The sequence below is a fragment of the Erithacus rubecula genome, assembly GCF_903797595.1.
Source record: "Erithacus rubecula genome assembly, chromosome: 17".
Taxonomy (NCBI): domain Eukaryota; kingdom Metazoa; phylum Chordata; class Aves; order Passeriformes; family Muscicapidae; genus Erithacus; species Erithacus rubecula.
In genome coordinates, this window is record NC_136669.1 from 6,637,389 (window position 1) to 6,661,116 (window position 23,728).

Sequence of the window (23,728 nt, forward strand, 5' to 3'; positions counted from 1 at the left end):
ACAAGCTGTTCTGATTACATTATACAGTCTCCAGGACCTTTGAAAAGAGGCTGAAAGTCTTGACAACTCAGAGCCCCAAGATCCACAACCTATAAGGCATTTACCCCAAAAAACTTTGACCCCAGATGAGCTTACCCACAGCCCTTTGGACTGATAACACTTAGGGCAGAGCAGCAGCTCTGCTGGTGTGAATGACATGTTGTGCTGGTGCTTAGCATAGAACTGGCTGGGAACAGAAGTGTTAATAAATAAAGACATGACCCTGAGGCCCTTGGGGGAATACATTCCCCTTGACCAGCTAAATGCAAGCTCCTTGCATTTGGTTAGCCAGGAACAAAGAGCAGAATCTCAAATCCTGCCCCAGGTCCTGCCAATAACAGCTCAGTGATACTGGGAGCTTGGGATGTCACACTGGATTCAGGAATTCCTGTGAAGGAATATTTCTGTCCCTGCCTCCTCATGCTTCCCCTTTTCCCTCAGTGCTGCTGCCATGAGTTTTTGTGGGGCTGAGCTCCCGCTGGTCATGGGGCTGACCTGGGTTATAAATTACCCTTCCTGCAGGAGGACAGGGTCAGGAAGAAGCAGGTATGTTTGTGGGCTGGGGGATGCTCTGTAGGAGCTGAGGCCCTGCTCCCACTGAATGATAGCTGGGGCAGGCAGGCAGCTGTGATCTGACCCCAGCTGGCTCCCAACACAAGCTTGGAGCACAAGCTGCCAGGAATGCCAGCTGCCCAGAGCACTCCCTCTTCATGTCATGAAAGAACCAGTGTGGGATCAGCCAAGGCATGGGGAGGCAATTCTCCCTGGTGAGAGGCATGTGCACACTGCATTGGCTCTCCCATGCTACGCTGGCTCTGCCGTGCTCCCTAGTGGTCATCACAGTCCAAAATTGGACTGGAAAAGGCTCTGAACTTGCTCTGGCCTCTAAAAACTTACACATAGCTGTGTACAAAAGAGCAGCACAGTTTTAAAAAGCAGGGTGGTAAAAAGGGGTCAGGGATGATCTGAAAGCTCCTTCACCTCTGCCTTCACCAAGGGATGCAGACAAACCTGCCCAAGCTCTCTCACCCGTGTTTTAAGTGTCAGCTGCTGTGAGATGACAGCACATGGGGCCCTTCTGCCCACACAAGAGAGCAAGATCTTGCCCTGGGCAATCAGAACAGGCTGCAAGTGAGGGCAGTTATGGCAAAGAATGTGAAGCATTAAAAGTCTGCATCATTTCTCTCCCTATAACTCAATTGTGTATCCATGCACTTGGAGCAGAGTCTAGTAGATCAAGACTTTCATAAGCAAAACCAAATCAAGCCAATGCACATCAGTGTTCACAGGACATTCCCCATTTAATTCTTCTCAGCACTGATTCCAGCCAAAGAGCTGGACTCCCCAGGCAAGCTGCAAGGACACAAGAGACTTTACCCACTATGATTCTGAAGTCTTTTAGACTGGAGTGCAGCGTCTCTTTAGAGATCATTACTGAGCAAGTACTTGCTCCCAGATATCAATTTCAAAACAGCCATTACTACCACGTTGCTGGAATACAGAATGAGAAGCTCAGTCAAAGCAGCTGCCTCCAGCTTGGATTCCACATGGGTAACAAAACACAGAGCCATGACCTACCCCTCCCGTGTTCTGTTTCCGAACATCCAGGGCAGATGCCAGTCCTTTGACAGCCTGTGGATCCTCGTACGTCACGCTGCAAGAAAGGAACAAACCACAGAGCTGAAGTCCAGCAGTCACCCATGTGCAAACATGGAATTATAGGAAGGCCTGGGTTGGAAGAGAGGTTAAAAGATCCTCTCATTCCACCCCTGCCATGGGCAGGGACACCTTCCACTATGCCAGGTTGCTCCAAGCTCTGTCCAACATGGCCTTGGATAATTCCAGGCATGGGGCAGCCACAGCTTCTCTGGGCAACCAGTGCTTCACCACCCTCACAGGGAAGAATTTCTTCCCAATATTCAATCTAACCCTATTCTCTCAGTTTGAGGCCATTCCCCTTTGTCCTGTCACTCCAGACCCTTGTAAATAATCCCTCCTAATCTTTCTTGTAGGCTCCCTTCAGGTATTTGAATTAGGTCACCCCAATCCCTTCTCTTTGCCAGGCTAAACAATCCCAATTCTCCCAGCCTTTCCTCACAGGAAAACAATACTCTGGATACCCTGATTTACTCCCCTGGGAACCAGAAAGCACGTTCTTTTTCTTAACAAGACTCTGAGTGTACTGTATGTACCACAAGAAGAGGAGCTTGCTCTGTACAAAGGCCACCCATCAGTTTTGGAAAGCACCTTGAAGTAAAAGGAGTAAGATCTGCAGTATGAAAGGCAGGCAAACAGATCATAAGGCACCCTAAGAATGTCCAAGAGCAAGTGGGGGTCTGTAAAAAGAGGCCTGACTGCAGATTATATTTAACAAAGATTTGGAGATGACATCTGGAAACCTGATCTTGATGTGTGCATAGGGGGGAAGCAGAGCGAGACTCAAAGAGAGATGAAATGATGCAACTGCAGTGAAGCAGACAAAGAAATGCACTCTTTACAGAGCTGTTAAAAGCCTCTTAAATTGCAATGCAAAAGGGACATGTAGCAGTCAGGTGACAGAGGCAGCAGCATCATCTTGCAGAGCACAGTGGTGAAGCATGAGCTGCAGCAGACACAAACACGTGCCCCAAAATCAGCTCCTGGCAGGGGCTGCTGCCTGAGCAGGGGGAGCCCTCTCTCCTCCTCATGCTGGCTTCTCCCAAGCTGTGAGCACAGCACCCAGAGCTCTCACACCGAGAGCTGTCACCTACACACCACAGCATGTCACACTGATGCCTTTCCTCCTCCCTGCTGCTCTGTTTATACAGTGCACAATCCAAGGAAGACAGAGCAATCCTCCCTTGTGAAATCATGGATGATCTGTGCTCCTTGTTCCATTAGCTATGGTGTGGGAAGAGTAGTTTTGTGCTTCATTTAGCACAAGAGACAGAGGGACCTTGATTAGTCTCTCCTGCAATGCATCTCCTTTCCTAACTGAACATTAAGGCTCCTAGCCCTTAAAATCTCCAGTGGTGGCCTATCCCTGTACATTAGAGCATTTCTTCTCAGCACTGATACCACAGCTGAGACAATACCTAGAACTATATTGATAACTGCAAATAAAAGAGCCAAATATATTCGTAGGCTCAAGTTTTCTGAATTTTTTTATAAACTATTTAACAGCATTTCTTAGCTTGAGACAGGATATTGATGATGTTCTGACTGCTGGTAGCCCCTATTTCCTCTAAAATCTGAAGCCAGGAGGCAAGATATAATATATGAAAGAAAAATACCTGAGTGTGTCTTTTATTGAATATCACTTGACAGGGATCAAAGGATTTCTTAATAACTGCATAGATTTATTTTACATTAAAATAATTTGACCTGCTAAATGCCCTTGAAAGTGCCAGATTTGCAGCTCCAGAGATGCAAGCCCTATGCATATAAACAAATTAGGGATATCATGGAGCCAGGCAAGCTACACTGTCATGACAGCCTGATTGAGTCTGACTGGGGCTACAAGAAGAGTTAACTGGATTGTAATTCTGTTTCCAAGGCTTTGATGACAGTAATTCAGTCACCAAAGTACATCCATGACCTTCAGGTGAAGGACCCCTCTGTTCCTGTATCTCAAACATGGGTGGATGGGATGACAAGCCACAAGCACACATCCAAGTTTCCAGTGAGCTCATTAACTAAGACAGTGAGTACCCAGCCAGTCTGCTCTGTCCAGCAGCAGGAGCTTCTCCACTTGCTCACATTTATAACATCCAAAAGGACAGAGATTAGATTAAAAGCACAAAGGCATATGACAAAACTACTTTCTCAGTCTGAAGTCAAGAAGTTTCAGATTTATGTCCTTAGAAAACAGCAGTGCCATGACTCAGTGCTAAAGACAAATTCCAACTTACTTCTTTCTCTGCTCAGCCAAGGAGCTGCCCCTTGTCTGTGCAAACATGTCAAAGTCATCACGAGGATTAGCATTACTGTGCTGGAGGGAGCTGAGTGTGCCACTGACACTGTTTGTGCCCAAGTCTGCAACCAGAGGAGAAAAAACAGTGAACCAGTGAAATAACAAACCTTATACAAACACCATCACCATTAACAGCTACAGTACTGAGGGCAGTTTTGCTCAAAAAAAGCTGGAGGATGCTAATCATGTGCTCTTAAAAGAAAAATGTAGAGATGATCTAATTCATCCTGGAAGCACCACTCCATAAATCCTCCTCACCAAGAAGCGAACATTTGGAAGTTGGTGTGAATCTGCTGCCAATATCCTGAGATATTTACTGGTCACTAACACAGTCCAAAATTTTAGGCATGGACAATAGTTTTCTCCACATTGTCTTCTCTCAGAGTGTGAAACCAACACTTTCAAGCAAAGGGATATGGCATTGGTGCAGTGCTGAAAGGGGTGGAGAACCTCCAGTCAAACCCAGTGATCCAATCACACAATCTTTGGTTTGGTTTAATGTAAATCACCTAAGAGTTTCATAAAACCTTTCACCTAAAGGTTTCAAATATAATTTGTAGAAGGGGAATCAAGAACATTCACTAGGCTAATTTCACAGAGAACTATAACTAAGCAGAAATAGTAGTACAAGTTCTGCTATGAACAACAACCTGCACTCTTTCCATCAGTCTTCCCTCTGATTAATAAATCCCCCCCTTGTGCCAGATTGCCACAGTGCAGGAGAGTGGGAATGCCTTCTGGTCCTCCTGTAAGCCAAACACCCAAATCTTTTGGAGGCCACCTGGCAACATGAATAGGTAGTGGAGAGCATGATCTAGACCAGGCACTCACCAAGCCCTGCAAGCTGTGAAGAAAGTGAAGATGGAGGTGCTGAGTTTCCAACCATTGGGCTCACCACAGCTGGAGAGCCAGGACCCAAATCTATTAAATTATCTTCTGTCACCTCATTCAGTACCTGTCAGGACACAAGAAACACAGAAATTGCACATGCCAGAAACTTCTTCTTGCAGTACATTAAACATAAAAATTTTCCACATAAGGTATAAAATGTTTTCAGAAACAAAACTTCTTTGTTGTGACTAAAGTGACAATACAGAGTCTTTGCTGAAGTTTGCATCACACTGCAGAAGTGGTGAAACAAAGCAAACAATAGAAAATGTAATAGAAGTACAGATTCATCATGAACTCAGACCTTGAACACTATAAAACAACTACAAAAGAGTTTTCATTTAAAGAATAATTAGAACTCCTCAGCTTGGAAAGGGGCTGCTTAAATATGAGATGAGAGTGGCTCCTAAAATTATGAATGGCATGAAGAAAATTAACCTGAACAGTGGTATTGTAAGACAGAGAGAAGAAAAATTAGGTGAAGCAAACAAAAACCATTAAGTGACTTGATCAAATGTAAACAAAATATTTGTTATATATAAATGCAAAATAAATATGTAAAAATGTATAGTGAAACTGTGGAACTTATTGCTTAAGGACATTGTGAACTCCTAAAGTCCACATGGACTCAAAAGCAATCAAAAAAGCTAATAGAGGAATGAAAATCCATCAAGGATTGTAAACACAGAGATGTTTTAGTGTGAAGTGACTTCCTGAGCTAAAAGTTGTGGTGTTTGCCACATTCTTACTTTTCCTGGCATCCACCATTAGGCAGTAGAGGCAGGACACAGGGCTGGGCAGGTAACAGGGGTGGTATTGCTGACAGTACTAGAGCTGGTATGAGAGAATCAAGGGAGTGAGGGACTTACCCCATTGCTGGCGTTCTGTGTGGAGCGTCCCGATCTGTATCGCTCAAATCTGTTTGGGAAAAAAAACCAAAACAAAACAAAAACCAACATGGATTATCAAAGCCACCAATAAATAATAAAAAACATGAGTTTATAACCAAGCCATGACATGCTTGCCACTGAACTTTGTTTTCACTGGCTCCAAAGGGAAGCCTGAAAGCTTTAACTCCAAGGCAGGACAAAGGGAGGACTGCTGAGAAGTTGCACTCTTGGCAAAGGTGGATTTGAAGTTGACTAATCTGATCTTGCAGCACATGCTTGAAATACACTGCAGGATTTGTCTTTTGGTTCAGGGGTTTTTTTAATCATTAAGTGCTTTGTGACAGACTGTTGTGTGAGCCAAGGGACAGGGGGAACTGCAGCAAGATTGATGCTCACATCTCAACAAGCCAAGCACTGCAGCTCTCACACTCCCACTTACCAGCTCCCTCTTGCTGCAATAATGTAAATGAGGAGCCATTTGTGTGTGGCACAGCCCAACCCAGGCACAATGACACAAGTGACAATGAACAGCAGATTCACTGCTTAAAACATCCTGAGTTGATTCAAAGATGGTCACAGCCTATGCTATAGGTTGGTACTTTCCAACAAGGAAAGGTGATGATGTTGGATAAAACCTTCATGGTTCTAAGGAGAAGTCTGGTAAGTCAAGCTCTGATCTCTTCTTTACTCCATGCATCTGGGGCCACAAACCTAAACCCAGCTTTTATGAAAGTCTTCAAGGCCAGGCTGGATGGAGCTTTGAGCAATATGGCCTAGTGAAAGGTGTCCTCACCCATGGCAGAGGGGTGGGGTAAAATTAATTTTGAGGTCCTTCTAATCCAAACCATTCTGTGGTTCTATGAACTCAAAACTACCACTCCTGTGGCTTGTCTGTGGCCAGTCTGATCTCCTTCCTTACAATGAAAAAGCACCATGATTTCTTGGAGGTTTGCATTTTTCAAAGTAGGTTCAGAAATAGTCTCTCTTTCCAGCAAAAAGCCCATAATATTCATATAAGCCTCCGGGTTTACTCCCAGATGGACCAAATGCAACAGGGAATGTCAAGCAAACTAAAATGTTTTCTTAATGTAACAGAGGAAAATGCAGACTTAAAAGGCAGCAAAACCAAATTCAGGCCCAAATTTCAATTTTAGGAAACTGTAGGTGTTTGCTATTACTGGAAATCCAACTCCCTTTGCTGGAAACCTAAGACACCTCCCACCTCATTTCTCACCAAAAAGCTTCTGTTCATTTACATCCCAAGGCTTCACTGCAAAGGCCAGAGCTCCTGCTTGAGTCACTGACAGAGCTTGGTCCCTGTGCTAGAAATCAGCATGATGGATGTGGAGCTTTTGGAATAGCAGAGGAGGAACTGGAATGTATTGAATGCTCAGACCAGTGCAGCTATTCCACCACAAACGACTTGCTAACATCACTCAGCTCCCCTTTCATGAATAATGACTACAAACACATCAGCCACAGTCAGCAAAGTCGCAGATGGGGGGACATAGAAAAAAATATTAAGGGTGACCAGACTAAACCTCAGTGATAGTTACACTCTGCCACTTGTAGGATCCTGCTTGTGCATGAAACACACACCATTTCACACAAAAAGCCAGCGCTTGTTTCAAAGTTTGCCCCATCTCCTCTGAACGACAAATCAAAGGCAAAATCCAGGGCACCGAGTCGTCTTTGCAGCCTTTGCCGTGACAGCACAAATTCACAGATCTAGAGTCTAATTTATTTTTAAAGGCTTGAGAAACAAAGCCCTGTGCTAAGAGCAAGGAACAAAGGGTACTCTTTAGTGCCTCGCTCCCCAGGCCTGTGATTAAGGGGAAGATTAAACTTTCCCAAGACGGCAGCATCACGTGTCACCTCCTGCAGCAGATGTGCCTGACAGCGCCTTTGTCTGGCATGTCGAAAGTCCTGTGCCCCAAGTCCTGTCCCTGGGGATGATTCCTACAGACCAGCTCTAAGAAACATTAGCTCTGCACAAGAGCCTTTTTTTGTTTTTTTTCCTTTTTCAAGATTTTAAGTGTTACTTAAAAACAAAGCCTTTGCATGCACGATGCTTCCGCCCACCTCAGGCAGCTCCCCTTGCACCAGCACTGAGACTGGAAAGCTCAAGAGATCAGAGGGCAGAGAGAGCTCATGGGAGCCTCCCTAAGCCAGGAAGCAGCACAGAGATTTGTGCAGAGCCCAAGCTAGCAGGGGAACTAGTGCCTGGCTGTGCTATTTTTGGTCCCAAGTCCCTAAACCTGTACAGCCCTGCACAACAGGGACTTGCAGATTTGAGCCTCTGCATTCAGAGTGTTTTCACAAAGCTGCCTTGCATTTTATGGATATGCCCCACAAAAATTCAGTGCATAGTACAAAAAAGATCAGAGTATTAAAAGAATCAACTGAAACAGGAATATTACCATAAAAGGCCATAAAACCACTGTGTAAATGGTTCCTATGGTTTGGTTCTCTGTGTCATTTTGGACCCTTGGCCCAGAAGGCCCAATTTCACCAACTGACCTATTTTATTCTTAAGTGAAAACCCTGAATGAATGCAAATGGTTGCTGGGAGAGTTGCCCCACCTTTCATACCGGAGGAAGACGTTATTTAAATCATCATTCACGTGCAGCAGCTCCTCTGTGACTTCTTCATTGGACACTCGGGAGATGAGCTCCACAATCCTCTGCTGCATGGCTCTGCAGGTTCGGTTCAGTTCCTAGGAGGAATGCATTCAGCACACACAGTCTGATAAGCAACAAGCAATAAGTAGATTTAGTTGAGCTCTGTTCACAGCCAAACATATCCCCCAGCTGAGAAACACTAAGACAAGTTTATCTTTGCATGATTAAATGTCACCCAAAAGCACATCTAATCAAATGCCCTTCAAGAAATGGTGGCATAAAACCTTGAGAGTCTATTCACAATTCAACTTCCTGATTCCTCTTTAACTTTGAGCACTTCAGAAAATAAATATCTGTATTTTAGTCATCTGTTTTAAGAATGAAACATGTTAATACAACACCTTCCCAGAAGAGAGCTTTCAAGGAAAATTCAATCTGCTCTTTTTGGCAGTATCATCCTTAAAAATGAAATTATGTGGATGATGGAACATGTGGGGGAAAAAGGGTTCATCAGGGCTACCACAAGTATTACATGTGTGTTAGGATGAGAAGTGCTGGTGACACAGAACTTACCAACTACAGAGAACATGAGGGTAAAGACAAAGCAAGGAGCAGGAGCATGAAAAGGTGAGTGTTCCACACACCCTCCAACACTGAGACACACAGAAATGTTCCCTTCCACTGAGCAAGTGCATAGAAAGAGATTGCACAAAGGCTGTGGGGAGTTTCAGGAGAAAGTTTAAAGGAATGCAGAGTGAGGGCATTTATTTTTGAAGCCTCTCATCAAGAAATGTGGATTTCAGTTTGCCTAGACCAGGAGTTCTCATGCTTCCAGGACATCTCTTCCATCACCAATTACTTAGCAGAATTCTGTAGTCCTAAAAGGCCTCAAGACCAAAGGTCAAACTGGTCTGCTGAGGAGAAGAAATGTGACGTATGGCAGGGTGCCTGTGATCAGGCCAATGGTTTTACTTCAATAAGCACTGACATTCCAGCTAAAGCATGTCCCTCTGTCATCTTCCACTCCTCCCAGCTCCACTTCACAGCAAAAATTCAGCACTAAACAAGGATGACTTGTTGGTACACAACCTTCAGGATGAAAGCAAAAATGTGTTTGTTTTCCTTGCATGGTCTGACATCCTAAGCTCTGGATAAATTTCACCTAGTGCAATCCAGCTGCCTTAACAGCTTGAGGAATGTGTTCTCCAATGTCAGTTTTGATCCCATCACTTTCGAAGCAGATTGTGACATTTCAGAGGTTTGTTTGCTGCCTTTCCGAGAGGGCTGACAGTACCTATCTATTCTGCTCAGAGCTGGCTCTCTCACAGGCTGTTTACATTTGATTGTTGGAGAAAATGTCAGGAATTATTTAAGGAGGAGGGCTATATAAACCTCAAAGCAAGGAGTCCTTGCATGCAGCACCCAGCTCTCAAAAGACTAACCATCTTTTGTGATCAAAAACGGGTTCTCCCCAGCTCTGTGATTCAGATTTAGGATGCACCAGTCACAGAAGGGAACCAGCTGGAATAAAGAATCACTGCTGTCACTCCATTTTATGATCAAGTTCTTTCACCTTAAAGCTGTGCTCTAAGGTTATGCTGTCAAGATGCTGGTGGTTGTTTCTCAGTGTAAGCAAACTGCTCCATTTCGGCCTGTCATGGTTTCCTGGAAGCTGCTTTTGTTTTGAGCAGTTCGACCCAAATGGGCAGTGACTGAAAGGCTCTTTATTGCAAAGCCTCTCATCAGCTGCCATGATGGCTCTGAGACAAACACACAATGCCACTGCATGGGAGAGACCATTTTTTGGATGGATTTCAAACTCTGATGTGTCACAGAGAGCATTCCCTGCCTTCCTCTGAACGGATTGCTGTGGGAGCCCATCCTCCTCGCTGGAGGATCAAAACAGAAGGCTATTTCTGAAGCTGTGGAAAGGCAAATCCCATGTTAGGGGCAGAAGCTGGAATGACAAATCACAGTGCTCCTCATTTGTGGATCTCTGAGACTTTTCTCAGTCAAAAGGCCACCCCACAACCACTGGCCTTGGGAAATAGGTGTGAAGCCTGAGACACGAGCCTGATTTATACTGTTTTCTCTCTTGAGATGCACATGCTGCACTGGATTGAGATTTTCCAGCAAAGAAATCCCTCCTGATTATCTAGTCTAGCCCTCTGGACACCATGGAACTTCACCTGCCTTAAGACACCACACCTTCAGAAAAACACATCTGGAAAGAAAATTGGTTCAGAGATAAGATTTCAAGTGGCAGAGAACCCACAGACCCTTAGCATGATTTAGTCCATGTGGAAATATGGAGTGTTTTTTCTTGCATGGTGACTGGGAACGTTTTGACACTGTACAAGTGGTGATGGGGGGGTGTAAAAGAAGCAAGAATGCTCAGGGCTTATAGAAACTGTGGCAATTCTAAAGCTGCTTAGTGGTAAAGGAGACCTGATATTCAACATTGGGAAAAACTTCTAGCTACACAAAGAGGAAAGCACTGAACAAATTTCAAGGGTAGTCAGGAAATCCTTGTCACTGTAAGCTTTAACAAATGAAGAAAATCAAGTGGCACTTGCCAGGGTCAGGCACAGCCCACATCCATCATGTATCCTGTGAAGTAAGCTACAACTAAACAACCCCCCAGAGAAACACAAACACAGAAAGGATCAGAATCATGTTTTCTAGGAAACTTACCTGGAGTAACTCAAGGTCTGAGGAATCCTCTTGTCCAGGTACCATTTCTGTCAGCATTTCAGACATCACTTTTGTATTCCCACGAACAATATCCAGCTCACTGCGCAGCCGAGCAATCTAAATTGGGGTAACAAGACAGCAAAACACTGTATAATCTTTTGGTTTAAGCAGTTAATTTTCAAGAACTGACTTTGAGATATCTCTGGTTCTGTCTGACTTGATATCTCAGGCTCCAGACATTCTAGCAGGAAAAAACCCAAAAATGATAAAAAGTTTACCCAGGAGAAAAGGAAGAGAAAAAGAAAAGAATTATCATCACAAACCCAGCTGTGCTGTGTCTGTATGGAATGGAGGCAATTGCAAACAGCACCTAAAGCCAGACCTTGGCTGAGGTGCCTGACTCCAGTGTGGGGAAAGATACACATATTTTAAGTAGAATCTTTGGCTCTGAAGTTATCATTTTTCAGGGAGTAAAGAAAATCCTATATTAGGGCATTTGCAAGGGCTTGACTTCCTGCATCTGCAAGACATCCTGTGCCTTGAAAAGAGAGTGGCTAATGGGAATAACTGCTAAAATACTGCTGAGCTGGACTAGCAGATTGTGCTGCCATTGCCAGGCCACAGAGACACATCCAAAGCCCAGATTTTACAATATAACAGGAAGAAAGATTACTAAGTAGAGCCAGACCTAGGAGACAAAGTCCAAAGAGTTAAAATGAAAGTTCCTCTGCAAATTAATTCCTAATTTGATTGGCTGAAAGAGTCTCACTTGAAAGAATCAACATGCCAATACCTGTTCAGAATTAGCAGTGATGGGACCAGTCACATTCAAGGCTGGGGCCTGAGGAGCAGAATACGCCGTTGGAGAGGACGAAGAGTAAGAGCTGGTGCTCATCCTTTGCTGAGACTGGGAATTGTGCATATTTGCTGCAGGATCAACTTCAGGAACACTCTGCCACATCAGAAAGACAGGAGTTCAAAAGCTGAGTTAGGACAGCACTTGCTTTGTCAGCAACCTCAGGCCAAACAGGCTCAAATATAGAACATAATTGCACCTTGTGGGAAAGGTCAGTGCAGCTACTAGAAAAGACTGGCAGCTCCAAAAATCTTACATGCCTGTATCTTTTGACACAACCTACAAGCATTTAAGTCCATTTACTTTTACAAGAAAAGTGAAAAGCAAAATAAAAACAAGAGCCAAAGAGGAATAATTATAAATTATTTTAAACTAGGAATTAAGTTGCAGGCTTCCAAAAAATGATGTGATACATAGATACTGAATTTAATTAACCTTGACACAAGAATTGTAATCTCTCAGTCCTTGATCACTTGCATTTGCTGCTTCAAAGATTCATTAATTTCAGTTTTTTTTCAGAGTGAATAATCAGAACACCTGTGATCATTAAGTTACTTCCAAGCAGTAGTTCTTTCCAGAGGTATAAAGTTCTCACATTACCGTGGGATCAGAGAGGTTCAGACTCTGTACACCCTTAATAGACAGGCAGACCTTGGCTCAGGGTTATCACCAACAGAAGCAACCACACTTTTGAGCAAAAGAAGTAAATCTTACTCATAAATGCTGCTGGGTTTTCTTTGAACAAATTAGTTGCATTTGTTTGGTGGTCTTGTGGTACAAGATTAAAACTCTTTCCCTCTTCTCAGATTGATTAAGTCAAGGCAGGAGACAGCTTATCAGTCTTTATTATGCCTCTCTTACATGCTCATTCAGTATTAAAATATCCTTGCAGGAGTGAGAAAATGAGCCAAATTCAGAGAAATGGGAGGGGGAAAATGGGTAGTTATCCAGCTATTTAGACACCCTGGGAAAACACCCCTGGATTTGCAAGGTTGCAGCTTACCCTCTGTGGTGTGTGTATTGGAGACAGAGCATCAAGATCTGCCATGGGGAACTCGATGCCTTTCCTCTTGAGTTCTTCATAAATATGCACTACTCCAGTTAAATCGGGGCTACTCCGGAAGGCATCGGCCCAAGCCTGGAAAACACGAGGGATTATCCATAAACCTTCCAAATGAAGCTCCAGCCCCACCCTGACCTCACATACTGACTGTTAAAGCTTTCACGGATTTCAGCTCTAAAGGAAAGCTGGAATGATCAGACCTGGTCTAAAAGGTCCTGCAAATATTAAGAGAGTCACCTCTACATTTTATTCAGATATAAAACAGACAGGAACCCGGTGCAGAGTAGCTGTGAGTAGCCCCTGACATCATAAAAATCCATGAACACACATGAAAGTCTCTCTCCATCTCCTCTCCTCAGCAGTGATTGATGCTGATCTTTTCTGGCATATTGTAGAGCAAGTGACCCATCAGAAAAGGTCTGTGTGAAAAATTCAACAGATCTAACCAAAATTCACAAAGCTGCACAATCATCTTAAGTAATCTCCATTCACTTTGCGAAACAGCCTCATTTGTTGCCAAAGGAAAAACATAGCCATCAAGTTGTCTTCAGTGTTTTATTTGGACCAGACTTAAATTTAATAAAAGCTCCTTTCTGAGGTTCTTGTCTTGTGGAAGAGACAGTCCCCTGTGCAGCAGAACTAATGACGCCTGGGTTCTGACAGAGCATATCCAACACTCAGACACCCCAGTGTGGCACAAAGGATGAGTTTAAAAAAAGAGAAATTCCCACAGCCAGAACATTCATAATATCTCTCCTGCATGAATTCTCTGGTGTCTAAAAAGACTTCAATTCACATTTGAGCTTTTCCTTCAGTGGGAGTACTAAGTGCTTCTCTTGGCTAGCCAGCCTCCTGCACTCACAGAGCTGCTGGGAGCACAGAATGCTGAAAGCCTCAACCCCTTTCACTTGTGCTGGAAATTAGCCAAATATTAAAAATGTAGAGGAAGGAAAAACTGAAATATTATGACTCAATTAAAAAATGATGCATTCCACAAACCCCCACATGTGTGGAGCAGAGTATCAGTATGCTGGATCCAGAACTACTGCGAGACGTGTGTGTGGGCTCTGAACTTAATTCATTTAGTCATCCCTTTTACACTAATTTTTTTACTATTCTTACTTTAAAAGCTCTTTGAACCAATTTTTAAATTTGAGAGGACAGAAGTCCAAGATAGCAAAGTAAGATAAGAAATAATATTAATTTTTAACTTGCTTTCCTATCCTGTTCAATTCTAAGAAAGAGCATTTCCTACCATCTGTACCTAGGAGACAATCCATTATCAGGTGCAAGGAGACAATCCTGGGTTTGTTTCTCAGCTTTGTTAAGAGAAAATTAACTGCATCAACTGTTCTGATGCAGTACAAGTCCAAACAGCCCTGCTTGGGTCAGAGAAAACAGCTTTGACAGCACACAGCCATTGTTTCCTTGGAACTGACCTTCTAAAACATCCCCAGTTCTGATGGGGATTTTGACTACACAAGGAACTCTACCTTTGCCACGTCACTGCCTTTTAAATTTACATCAGAAGCCATCTGAATGATGCTTCTACATAATGGTGTTTACCACTTCAACTCTATTTGCAAGCAAAAGTGAAAAGTGTTAGGTGAGGGATGTTCTATTTTAATAATCAACACTTGAAAGAAACTTAGAGGCAAAAATATGCTGCATTCTGCTCCCAGTTTTTAATTAGGCTTTTTTGTCCAGGAAGATGTACTAATACATCTCCTCTTTCATTGGCTTCCTGTGGATTTTATGAAATAATCTCATTTCATCTGCACTCCACCTTTTAAAAATATTCTCTTTTCTGCAATTCTCTTCCCTGGAGAAAGGAGACACTTCCATTTGTATTCTTCTTCACCTGAGCTGGGAGCATTATCTACACTAGAGTGTCTCAGAGGTCACAAGCAGGACAGGCACTATTGTTCTAAGTGCTGTCCACACACATTGTAAAACAATCCCTGTCCTAGACAGCTTACAGTCCAACTAGGCAGCTGCAATATTAGCTCTGCTTTATGGATAATGAGCTACACTAGAGCTTAGGAGACCTGCCCATTGTCCAAACACATGTAGCACAGAGGGGAGATTGAATTCAGAGCTCCTAAGACTTTGGGCCAGACTATCAAATGTAGATACCTCAGGATAAATCCCACTTGGATCCTCAGTGTGCCCAAACATTATCCAGCCCCTAACCTGGGGACCATCCCAGTGTCTGGACACTGGGTAACAGGTGAGCTCTTACCAAAGGCACAGTGACAAGGAATACTTCCAAGGCTCCTAGCAAGGTGAAGAAGGAAGGATAAGCTCTATGAAGGAAGGATTAGCTCTAACATATGCTAATTCATGTACACTAGGAGCAAGTTGAGAAAGTGAGACACAGGATGCTCAACATCTCAAAACGAGTCTCTAGATAAGAAATTGATGGTAGTTTTATCTACCCTGGTTATGGAAAAGCCCACACTCAGCTGTGTGGCTGAAGCCATATGCTGTTTATACAGCTCTCTTTCATGCTTCCAAGTCTGGGCTATTATCCTCTGGTTTTTGTTCTTATTAATTCCCCAATATCAAATTGCATATAGAAAGAGATAAATACGATGTTGGTGGGGCAGAGCTGAGATCAGTGCTCTGGGACAGGGTTAACTCCAGCCCCAGGGAGCTCTACAGAGCACAGCCTAAGCTGAGTGAAGCTGTCACAGGGTATTTTGGGGGTGTGTGTCCATAGGGCAGCTGGGATGAGTGACTGCAATCACTCTTCCAAACTTGTCAGGCAATCTGAAAAACAAAGTCCTCTACCACCTCCAGCTAAAGAGACACAAACAGAACCCACCCACAGGCAACCTTCATCATTTTCAGGCTTTTTATATCAAAAGGCATTTAGTACCTAGAGTGAGGCTTTTAGCTCTGCTGCACTAAGTCTCCTCAGATAAGGCTCTGTTTAATACACTGAGGCAATGACTGTGGCTTTCTGATTATGTTTCAAACACTCCCATCTTAGCTGCATTCACAACTGGGAATCCATTTAAACCCAGAGCCCAGCAAAAGCAACGCTCCCTAAAACAACATGGAAACACACCCAGTTTGTCTTTATGGGACAGTTTTTGACCTCATCTCCTGGTCACTGCATGCATCTGCTCTCCCACTTAAGCAGGCAGAAATCTGAGAGCTCAGTCAGATGCACAAGAATTGCTTTTAATAATTTCATTAATTTTGTGCTATTTTTTAAAAAAGCCATAAAATCATATACCAGAAATAAAGAGGCCCCACAGATCCTGATGCAATGCCCACTAATCCCGCCACCCTACCTATTTCCTATTCAAAAATCACTTATTTACATTGTCATGCTCTAAGGATGCCCTATCCCTGTATCCAAATACGAAATAAAGCAGCAGAAATCCAAGTGGCATGCTTTGCCATAAAAATCAGAAGTGTATCTGGCAAATGATGCTGTGCATTTGTAAATACCTCCCCACAAGGAACACTGCAGCAGGTTTATATCATTTTAAATACGCAGTGTCTTTTAGTCTCTGGTGTATGCAGTAGCCTGTGGAAGCTTAGTGATAAAGCTTCCTATAATTGTCAGATTTCCTCCAGGCAGGCACCAATGTTTCCTCATGTGTGGCTAATGGTTTGTGGAATTAACACGGCTGTTTATTGTTGTGCTGCACAGAAGGAGAAGTGGCAGACAGGCCCATGGCTGAACTTCCCACTGCAGGCAAGGATCTGACAGCGTGCTTTTACTGCACAATAACCAGAGAAAAGACACCAAAACCATTTTAATTCCTATATGGTCATTTACTTTTCTATAAGCATCTTTGAAAGGAATGCAGAATGCTTTCAAATGGAGGGAAACAGCTCCATTTTCTGCTCAGAGAAACAGACACAGAAAGACAAGGGTTCTGCAGCTGACACCAAAAGCACAATCCTCTGAAATCTCCTGGCCTCAGATGACAAGCTCATCGCCAAGGCAAGTCTCCAGCTTCTAGATATGACTGTTAAATTGAAAAAGCATCCATTTACCTTGTATTAAATCCTCCTGTTTCAGAGTGGTACCTCTCTAACTAGAATCCAGACAGTTCTCCCCGGATAAAATATCTATGTGTGTACATGTCTGCTTTTTCCCACCCATCTGGATACATTGTTTGAGTTTATATATAAAAAACTTGCCACATTTTTAACCATGACAGCGTGTTTAGTGATGCGTAGCATTGAAGCAGACAGTCCTTATTTCAGGCAGCAACATATGGAAGCAGAGACAAGCTGTGTACCTGAATCAGTGCTAGGACTTTATCCTGTACTATAGTGGGGGGGTTGTTCTTGGGTGAGATGATTTTCACCAGAACGCCATCGATGAAGTCACGGTTTGCCACCAAGACGTGGAAGCGATGGCCACAGTTCTTCACACAGGTCTCCAACACCTACACACACAAAAAAACCCAACAGTCATTGCTGGAGCAAAGCTTGATCACACACACAGCACCTAGTTTTTAAATTTATTTTAGATTTTTTGATGGGACGGAGAAGATAGAGGGAAGATTACACTTTTACTACTTCTCTTCCCCAGTTTTGCAAAAAACCTTCTTCTCTACACACACATTCAGCTGTACCTCACCCACTGCTAACACATTGGGTATTTTTGTGATCCACCTTTCCTATTTTCAAGGTAAAGAAATATAAAGTTTCTTCATCTTCAAAGCAGAACTTTCCAGCCACTGCAGCTGAACAGCCAAGTACAGAGCAGCACATCAGGAGCAGGTAAGACAGAGGACATCCTGTCACAGTGAGATATTATCGTGCTGTGCCACTCCACCATTTTCTATGTGCCTGGAACACAGCTGGACCCAGTTGCTCCGAGCTATAAGCCATGTTTTAGAGTTGGGAATTCAGGTGAATGATCTTCACTCATTCAAAACACTCCCCTGTGAATGCTCTGACAGGTTATACTTTGACACATTTTCCCCCTGCAACCTAGCTGGAGGCACCTTCCACTTGCCATTCAACTGCCATGGAAGAACAGCTGTTGATTTCTCTCTGAAGAACATGATTAGCATGGAGATAAATCCAACACGTCACTTCTCCTTACAGCCATGCCTAATAACCACTGTGACTCTGCACTGAGGAGTCTGTAATTACTCTCCTCCTTCAGCTACTTTCATCAGCCATGATGACACGGGCTCATTCCTGATGGATTTCGCTCTTTCCTGCACAATGGATAATCTCATGGTTTGGACTTTGGTAATCTGTCAAAATGACAATCCAGGACAGGAAATGGCAAGAAGACAGAAAGTACGGTTACGCCTCGTCAGGGAGATGCAACAAGAGCTCAGTGAAAGAATCACACAGATCACCTCCCCAGAGCAGGATAACTCGATCTAGTTACTGCCACAGCCAGTCCAGCACCCCACTCAGGAGGGCTGCACTACCCAGGAAACCTCCAGCTAAAGCCATCAGCAGGAAAGGTCACTGCTAAATTATCCCACACCTTAGCAGTGCTGCCTAAATGCACAGAATATAATTTACACTTTATTGAGCGAAATTAGATCAGCATAAATTAATGTGTTGTCTCCTACAGAGATTCATTCACAAGGGAAATTGTGCATCAGCTACTTATGAAGCTGAAAATATGGCAAGTTCATCATCCTCACAGATATGCCCACAGCTGTTGCCTTGGAGTGCAGGAATGGTTGGACACAGGGAAATGAGAGTAGAAAGGAAAACCTCAAAGAGTAACAGACTCATTTGAGCCACTTTAACTTTCCTCAGTCAGTACTGGGAATGAATAAGAGCCACGAAAAGAAGCTGAAATCAATTGAGTCAGAAAACCACTATGCAAAGCTTCCAGCAGCTCTCCCCAAGGAAGCGAGGAGGCAATTGGAGAGAAGAAAGGGGCAGAGCAGTGGCTGTTAAAGGAAATAGTGTGTACATTCAAGAGAGTGCCAGGAAGAGGAAAATGACAAAAGGGTTCTGCCCTTTGAGGCATTCCAGCCTGCCCCCACTCACCGTCAGCGCCAGCATGACCTCTCTGTAATTTTTGTTTCCATTCAGCCTCTTCTTCAGCGCTCGAATGGCATCCTTGGGCCTGAAGGAGAAACACACCATTTTAACAGACAGCTCAGACAGGCTTTTCACATCCCATAAACTGTGGGAAAATGAATCCTTTGCTATTTCCAGCTGGACATAGGCATGTGGGTTCACTTCAGATCATCTGACTATAACCAAAGTCAGGTCATGGAGAAATAAGTGAGGAGAAAAGATATCACAGAAGTCAAGACTAGAGCAATGCCCCAAGTTTCCAAAAACCCAAGCTCACAGTCACCCTGACAAGCCCAGGCAATAAGAGCAGTGATCAGTTCTCCTGCAGACTGCAAGCAGCAAAGCTTTCTGGTGGTGAAGGAGGTGTGTCAGAAAAGCTGTCTACACAAATAGCTGAAGTTAAAGGCATTGCAAAGAGATACACCTGCTGAAAAACAGAGGTGGCACCCTCTCCAAGAAATTCTTCATGCCAGCCCTCCCAAGCAGAGACTGATCACAGAAAGTATCACAGAATCATTTGGGTTGGAAAGGCACTCTTAGGTCATTGAGTCCAACCATTAACTCAGCACTAAGCCCACCACTACAACTACATCCCAAAATGCCATATTCACATGTTTTTTGAATGCTTCCAGGAATGGTGGTTCCACCACTTCCCTGGACAGCCTGACCCAGTGCCTGACCACCTTTTCAGTGAAAAATTCTTTCCTAATGTTATCTAAATAAGTTGCTGTACTGGCACAACTTGAGGCCATTTCCTCTTGCCCTGAATCCTACAAGGACTGCATCATGCTGTATCTTCTGAGAGCAGGAGAGGTCTAGGGAGCTGGAAAACCAAGCAATTGATCTGCAGAATGCATTCAGCCATGAACATCTGCCCCCAGCCTTGCTGCACCTCCTCACAACTGGAGGAAGATTGTGTTCAGGGACCTTTCCAAGTCTGCTGAAATAGCACATACCCTTCTTCTGTCTCGTTGATAATGTCACAGATTTCCATGTTAAGTGTCCAGTCTTCACTCTGCAAAGAGCCATCTGTGGCCTTTTCTGTAAAGTAAAGAAAAATAAATCTTTTCACATCTTCCTGATTAGGTCTATACCTCAATCCATCTTCAGTTACTCTGAAACTGTTCAGAAAGAGACAGAAAAAACCAAATCCCTACTGACAATAAACAATGTCAATCCTTCCATCCTGGTTTTAGGGATCAGCATAGAGGTTTCCAGGCAGAATCAATTATCCCTCCAGCCCACATAGATGGGCTGTTCTTCAAAGACTCCCGAATTCCTGGGAGAGTAGGAAAATGTCAGCTAATTCCAATTTAAACTCTTCAGATGTTGCATTGCTGGCAAGTTATGAGCTAGGAAAATATCCCCCCCAAACCAACATGACCTCCTCCCTGTTTCAGCAGATAATACCTCCACATGAACTGAGGGAGGAAAAATAGCAACCTGGGGACAGAATTCAAGGAATTTCAGCATGGCAAGACCCACCAGCACGTGAAAACATTTAGCACAAAACAGTTCAGGCCATGATATCATGACACCTGTCCTATGCTATGTCCCTCTGGGGCTCTGTACACACCTCCCAAGCTCTGCCTTCCTCCCAGATCTTCCCTCACTATTTGTGTGGCAGATTAAGTCACTCTGGCATCACTCACTTCCTGGGGAAGGATGACCTACAGCACTGTGGCAGTGGCAGATGCCAACTGTTGGCAGTTTGATTTATAGATGTCTGCAAGAGAAGCATAACCATAACTTGTAGTAATCAGTTGACAAGAACTATTTCCTCCTTGGGATTTCCTCTTAAATCAATATAGTTCTGTCTAGCAGTGCCTGGAACATCCCTGGAATTTTTCACACTCCCCACTTGCAGCATTCAAATCCTATCTGCTACCCACAGTCAGGAATTATGTCAAGTAAAGTCTGTCATTAGAAAAAGCTAAAAAGGGGACCTTTGAGCCAAGCATGACCTTCTCTAAATTAGTCTGGGGTTTTCTACAGATACCTGTATTGCCAGGTACAGATTACAGATTGCCAGATTCAATGCTGGAAGGCAAAGAGGATAAGCAAACCCACTTTTAAACATTTCAAAGCAGAAACAAAACCACAGGTACAATCTTCTCCAACTATTTTCTCTACATCTAATCCCAATCTGTCCCCTAGAACAAGGCAGATTTTGTTTGAAAAGACCAGGCTCCAAGGACTTCACACATCTCTTTTTGTTTACCAACAGTGGTTTTATTCCTATTAATATTTCCATCACTGTGACTGAGGGTACAGATGCCCATAGGCCATAATTATGGGACATTATTTGGAGATTGGGTAATGCCTGGGTAATTCAAGTTTCCGTGACTTATCTACACCAAAATCATGGTTAAAGCAGCTCCACCAAAGACAGCAATTACAGAAGTTTGAGACAAACCAGACAGCTGTGCAAAACCCCAGAAGAGAGAGCTGAACAGAAGGGAGAAGACACCATGGAAAAGGAGATTATGGAACAGGAAAACATTTGTTACAGACCTCACTTCTCATTCTGAGAAGCAGCACTGCAAGGCACCCATTGGGGAGGGAATGGAGGTTGAAAATCTCCCAGCTGGATCTTTTTCAGCTGTCACCACCTCATGGTAAAGTTCACTTTGGTCAATGAAAATTCTTAATGCCTCAGAGATGCACAACTTCCATAATATCCAAGAGTTATCTTGTATATCCAGACAGGTTACTGAGTATTTTTCATTTACTGCATTTCCAGTGCAGGCAGAGCTGTTGAATGTTTTCTAGGATACAGGAAATTTATTTTTGTGCAAAGCTACTTGTAAGAATCACTTATATGAGCTGCTTTTTGTTCTTACAGTCTACATAAGGTTTTATTGCTATAGAATGTGATCTGCCTTCACCTCCATATAGTCCTTATCACTTAGGAAAAGATTTTATTTAACATTAGAAAAAGCCCTTAACATTCAGAGATATATTTTTTTAAAAAATCACTGCATCTGATCTGCTAGAGAAAGTGATCCCCAGAGCTGCAAAGGATTTACAAGCCAAATGCTCCAAAATAAGAAATTATGCTTTAAATAGAGAGTATGCTTGAAGCTGGGCACATGATTTGTTTCCTTAATCTTAAACTATAGTAACAAATTTGTGTGTTCTTGACAGCATTTGTCATCAGGCAGCAATTTAGCCATGTTCAGACTCTCTGGTCTGCTATAATCACATTTTATATATGATTTTGGAAAATGCTGATCCTGCACAAAGTTGTGCTGGCAGCAAATTCACACACTGGTCTTGTAAAATTCACTGAGTTAAAGTTTATTTTGACAAAATGTGGATAGAGCAGGTAAAAACTCTGAGATTTTGGAGCTGACAGAGTGAAGAGATGCTGCTGCAGCATTGTACAGAGGTTAGCACTGGAATGCTCATCTGTGGTCCCAAATAACCTTGGTCATATTCCCTTCCTGAGATACTTCAGGGAAAATAAAATCCCCTTTCTCCCAAAAAACTTGGTTACTACCTTTTTATTTTTGCATTTCTGCATACACAGCTGAGACTGTGTGGGTTTAGGACATAACAGTTGCCTTCTTGAGAATTAGTTCTTTTCCCCTTGGGTAATTTTTAATTCAAGTAAGAGTCAGAAGCTAATTTTAGCAACAGAGAGCACACGAGCACTCATCATCTGGAGTTGTGTGTCCTTTGTAGGGTGTGTGACCCAGATTTGCTGCTGCAATGCTCTCTCAGCTGTACAAAGGAGTTCACTGGCTGCAGAGAAGGTCTGGGTGGGATTTGCCTGAAGAGCAGTACTGTGCTATGATGAAATGAAAGCCCACAGAGCTCTTCTAGAACCAAAACACAGCAGGTTGTAGTTCTGGATTTCTAGTGAAACAGCTCTGCCTGCACTCAGCTGTAGGAGAATTCCTACCCACCATAGCCAAAATGCAGTAGATTAAAATTACTCAATAACCTGTCCAGTATTTCATGGACATTTTGGAAGACTCCTCAAATAGCACCCAGATACAACTGACAAGATTAAACAGATTTTAGAAACTGTCATAGAACAGCAAAGGAATGGCACACAGACCATGCAAATCCTCTTTGAAATCGGAGTAATCAGTTCCTCAACTTCTTTCGTGCTCATTAAAAGGCATCAAAATGGCACCAGCTCATTCACACATGGACTCTGGAATGTGACCAAAGGATTCCAGGGTGCAGCAAGAAATGTTAAGAGGGAAGGTGATGAGGAGTTTGCCCTGAACTGAAGAGTTTATGGTATAGTTTAATTGCAGCAGAAGAGCTGGCAGCTCCCAGCCTGGTGCCAAGGGCTCCTTGCACAGCTCCTGACTTGGGCTGGGATAATGCTGGGTTTGTGTCTCACACAGAGACATGATACTACCAGTGAGATTATCAGAAAGTCTCTCTCTGAAACAAGATGCTATCAGTTGCCACGACGTGTCCCAAATTAAAGCATAAATGTTCTGGTGGGAAGAAAGACAATCTGGCACTCCATGCCTGACACACAGCAGACCTTGGGCACTGCATATGCACACACAGCATCAGCTTATCTGGAGTCTGAGAGGAAAAGGAGAAAAAATTGTGCTATTTTTTTCATTCACACCTTCCCTCTGAGATCCAATTTTTGTGGCCACATATCCACGCTCTGCCAAATGGCAGTATCAGCATTTCCCTGCTCACACTGAAATCCTGTATAA

General features: G+C 43.4%; 1 protein-coding gene across 3 annotated transcripts in view; it reads right to left on the minus strand.

The window, feature by feature from the left end:
- The window catches only part of TOM1L2 (target of myb1 like 2 membrane trafficking protein), a 56,401-nt gene that overhangs the window by 17,597 nt on the left and 15,076 nt on the right, over window positions 1-23,728 (minus strand). For all 3 annotated transcript variants that reach the window (XM_079320464.1, XM_079320463.1, XM_079320462.1), the window contains exons 2-12: window positions 19,991-20,075; window positions 19,002-19,080; window positions 17,270-17,419; window positions 12,945-13,079; window positions 11,879-12,037; window positions 11,086-11,202; window positions 8,353-8,486; window positions 5,749-5,797; window positions 4,823-4,946; window positions 3,930-4,053; window positions 1,618-1,693 (exon numbers count right to left, since the gene is read on the minus strand). In XM_079320464.1, coding sequence (XP_079176590.1) covers window positions 1,618-1,693; window positions 3,930-4,053; window positions 4,823-4,946; window positions 5,749-5,797; window positions 8,353-8,486; window positions 11,086-11,202; window positions 11,879-12,037; window positions 12,945-13,079; window positions 17,270-17,419; window positions 19,002-19,080; window positions 19,991-20,075 — 1,232 coding nt within the window. The remainder of the gene's footprint in view (window positions 1-1,617; window positions 1,694-3,929; window positions 4,054-4,822; window positions 4,947-5,748; window positions 5,798-8,352; window positions 8,487-11,085; window positions 11,203-11,878; window positions 12,038-12,944; window positions 13,080-17,269; window positions 17,420-19,001; window positions 19,081-19,990; window positions 20,076-23,728) is intronic.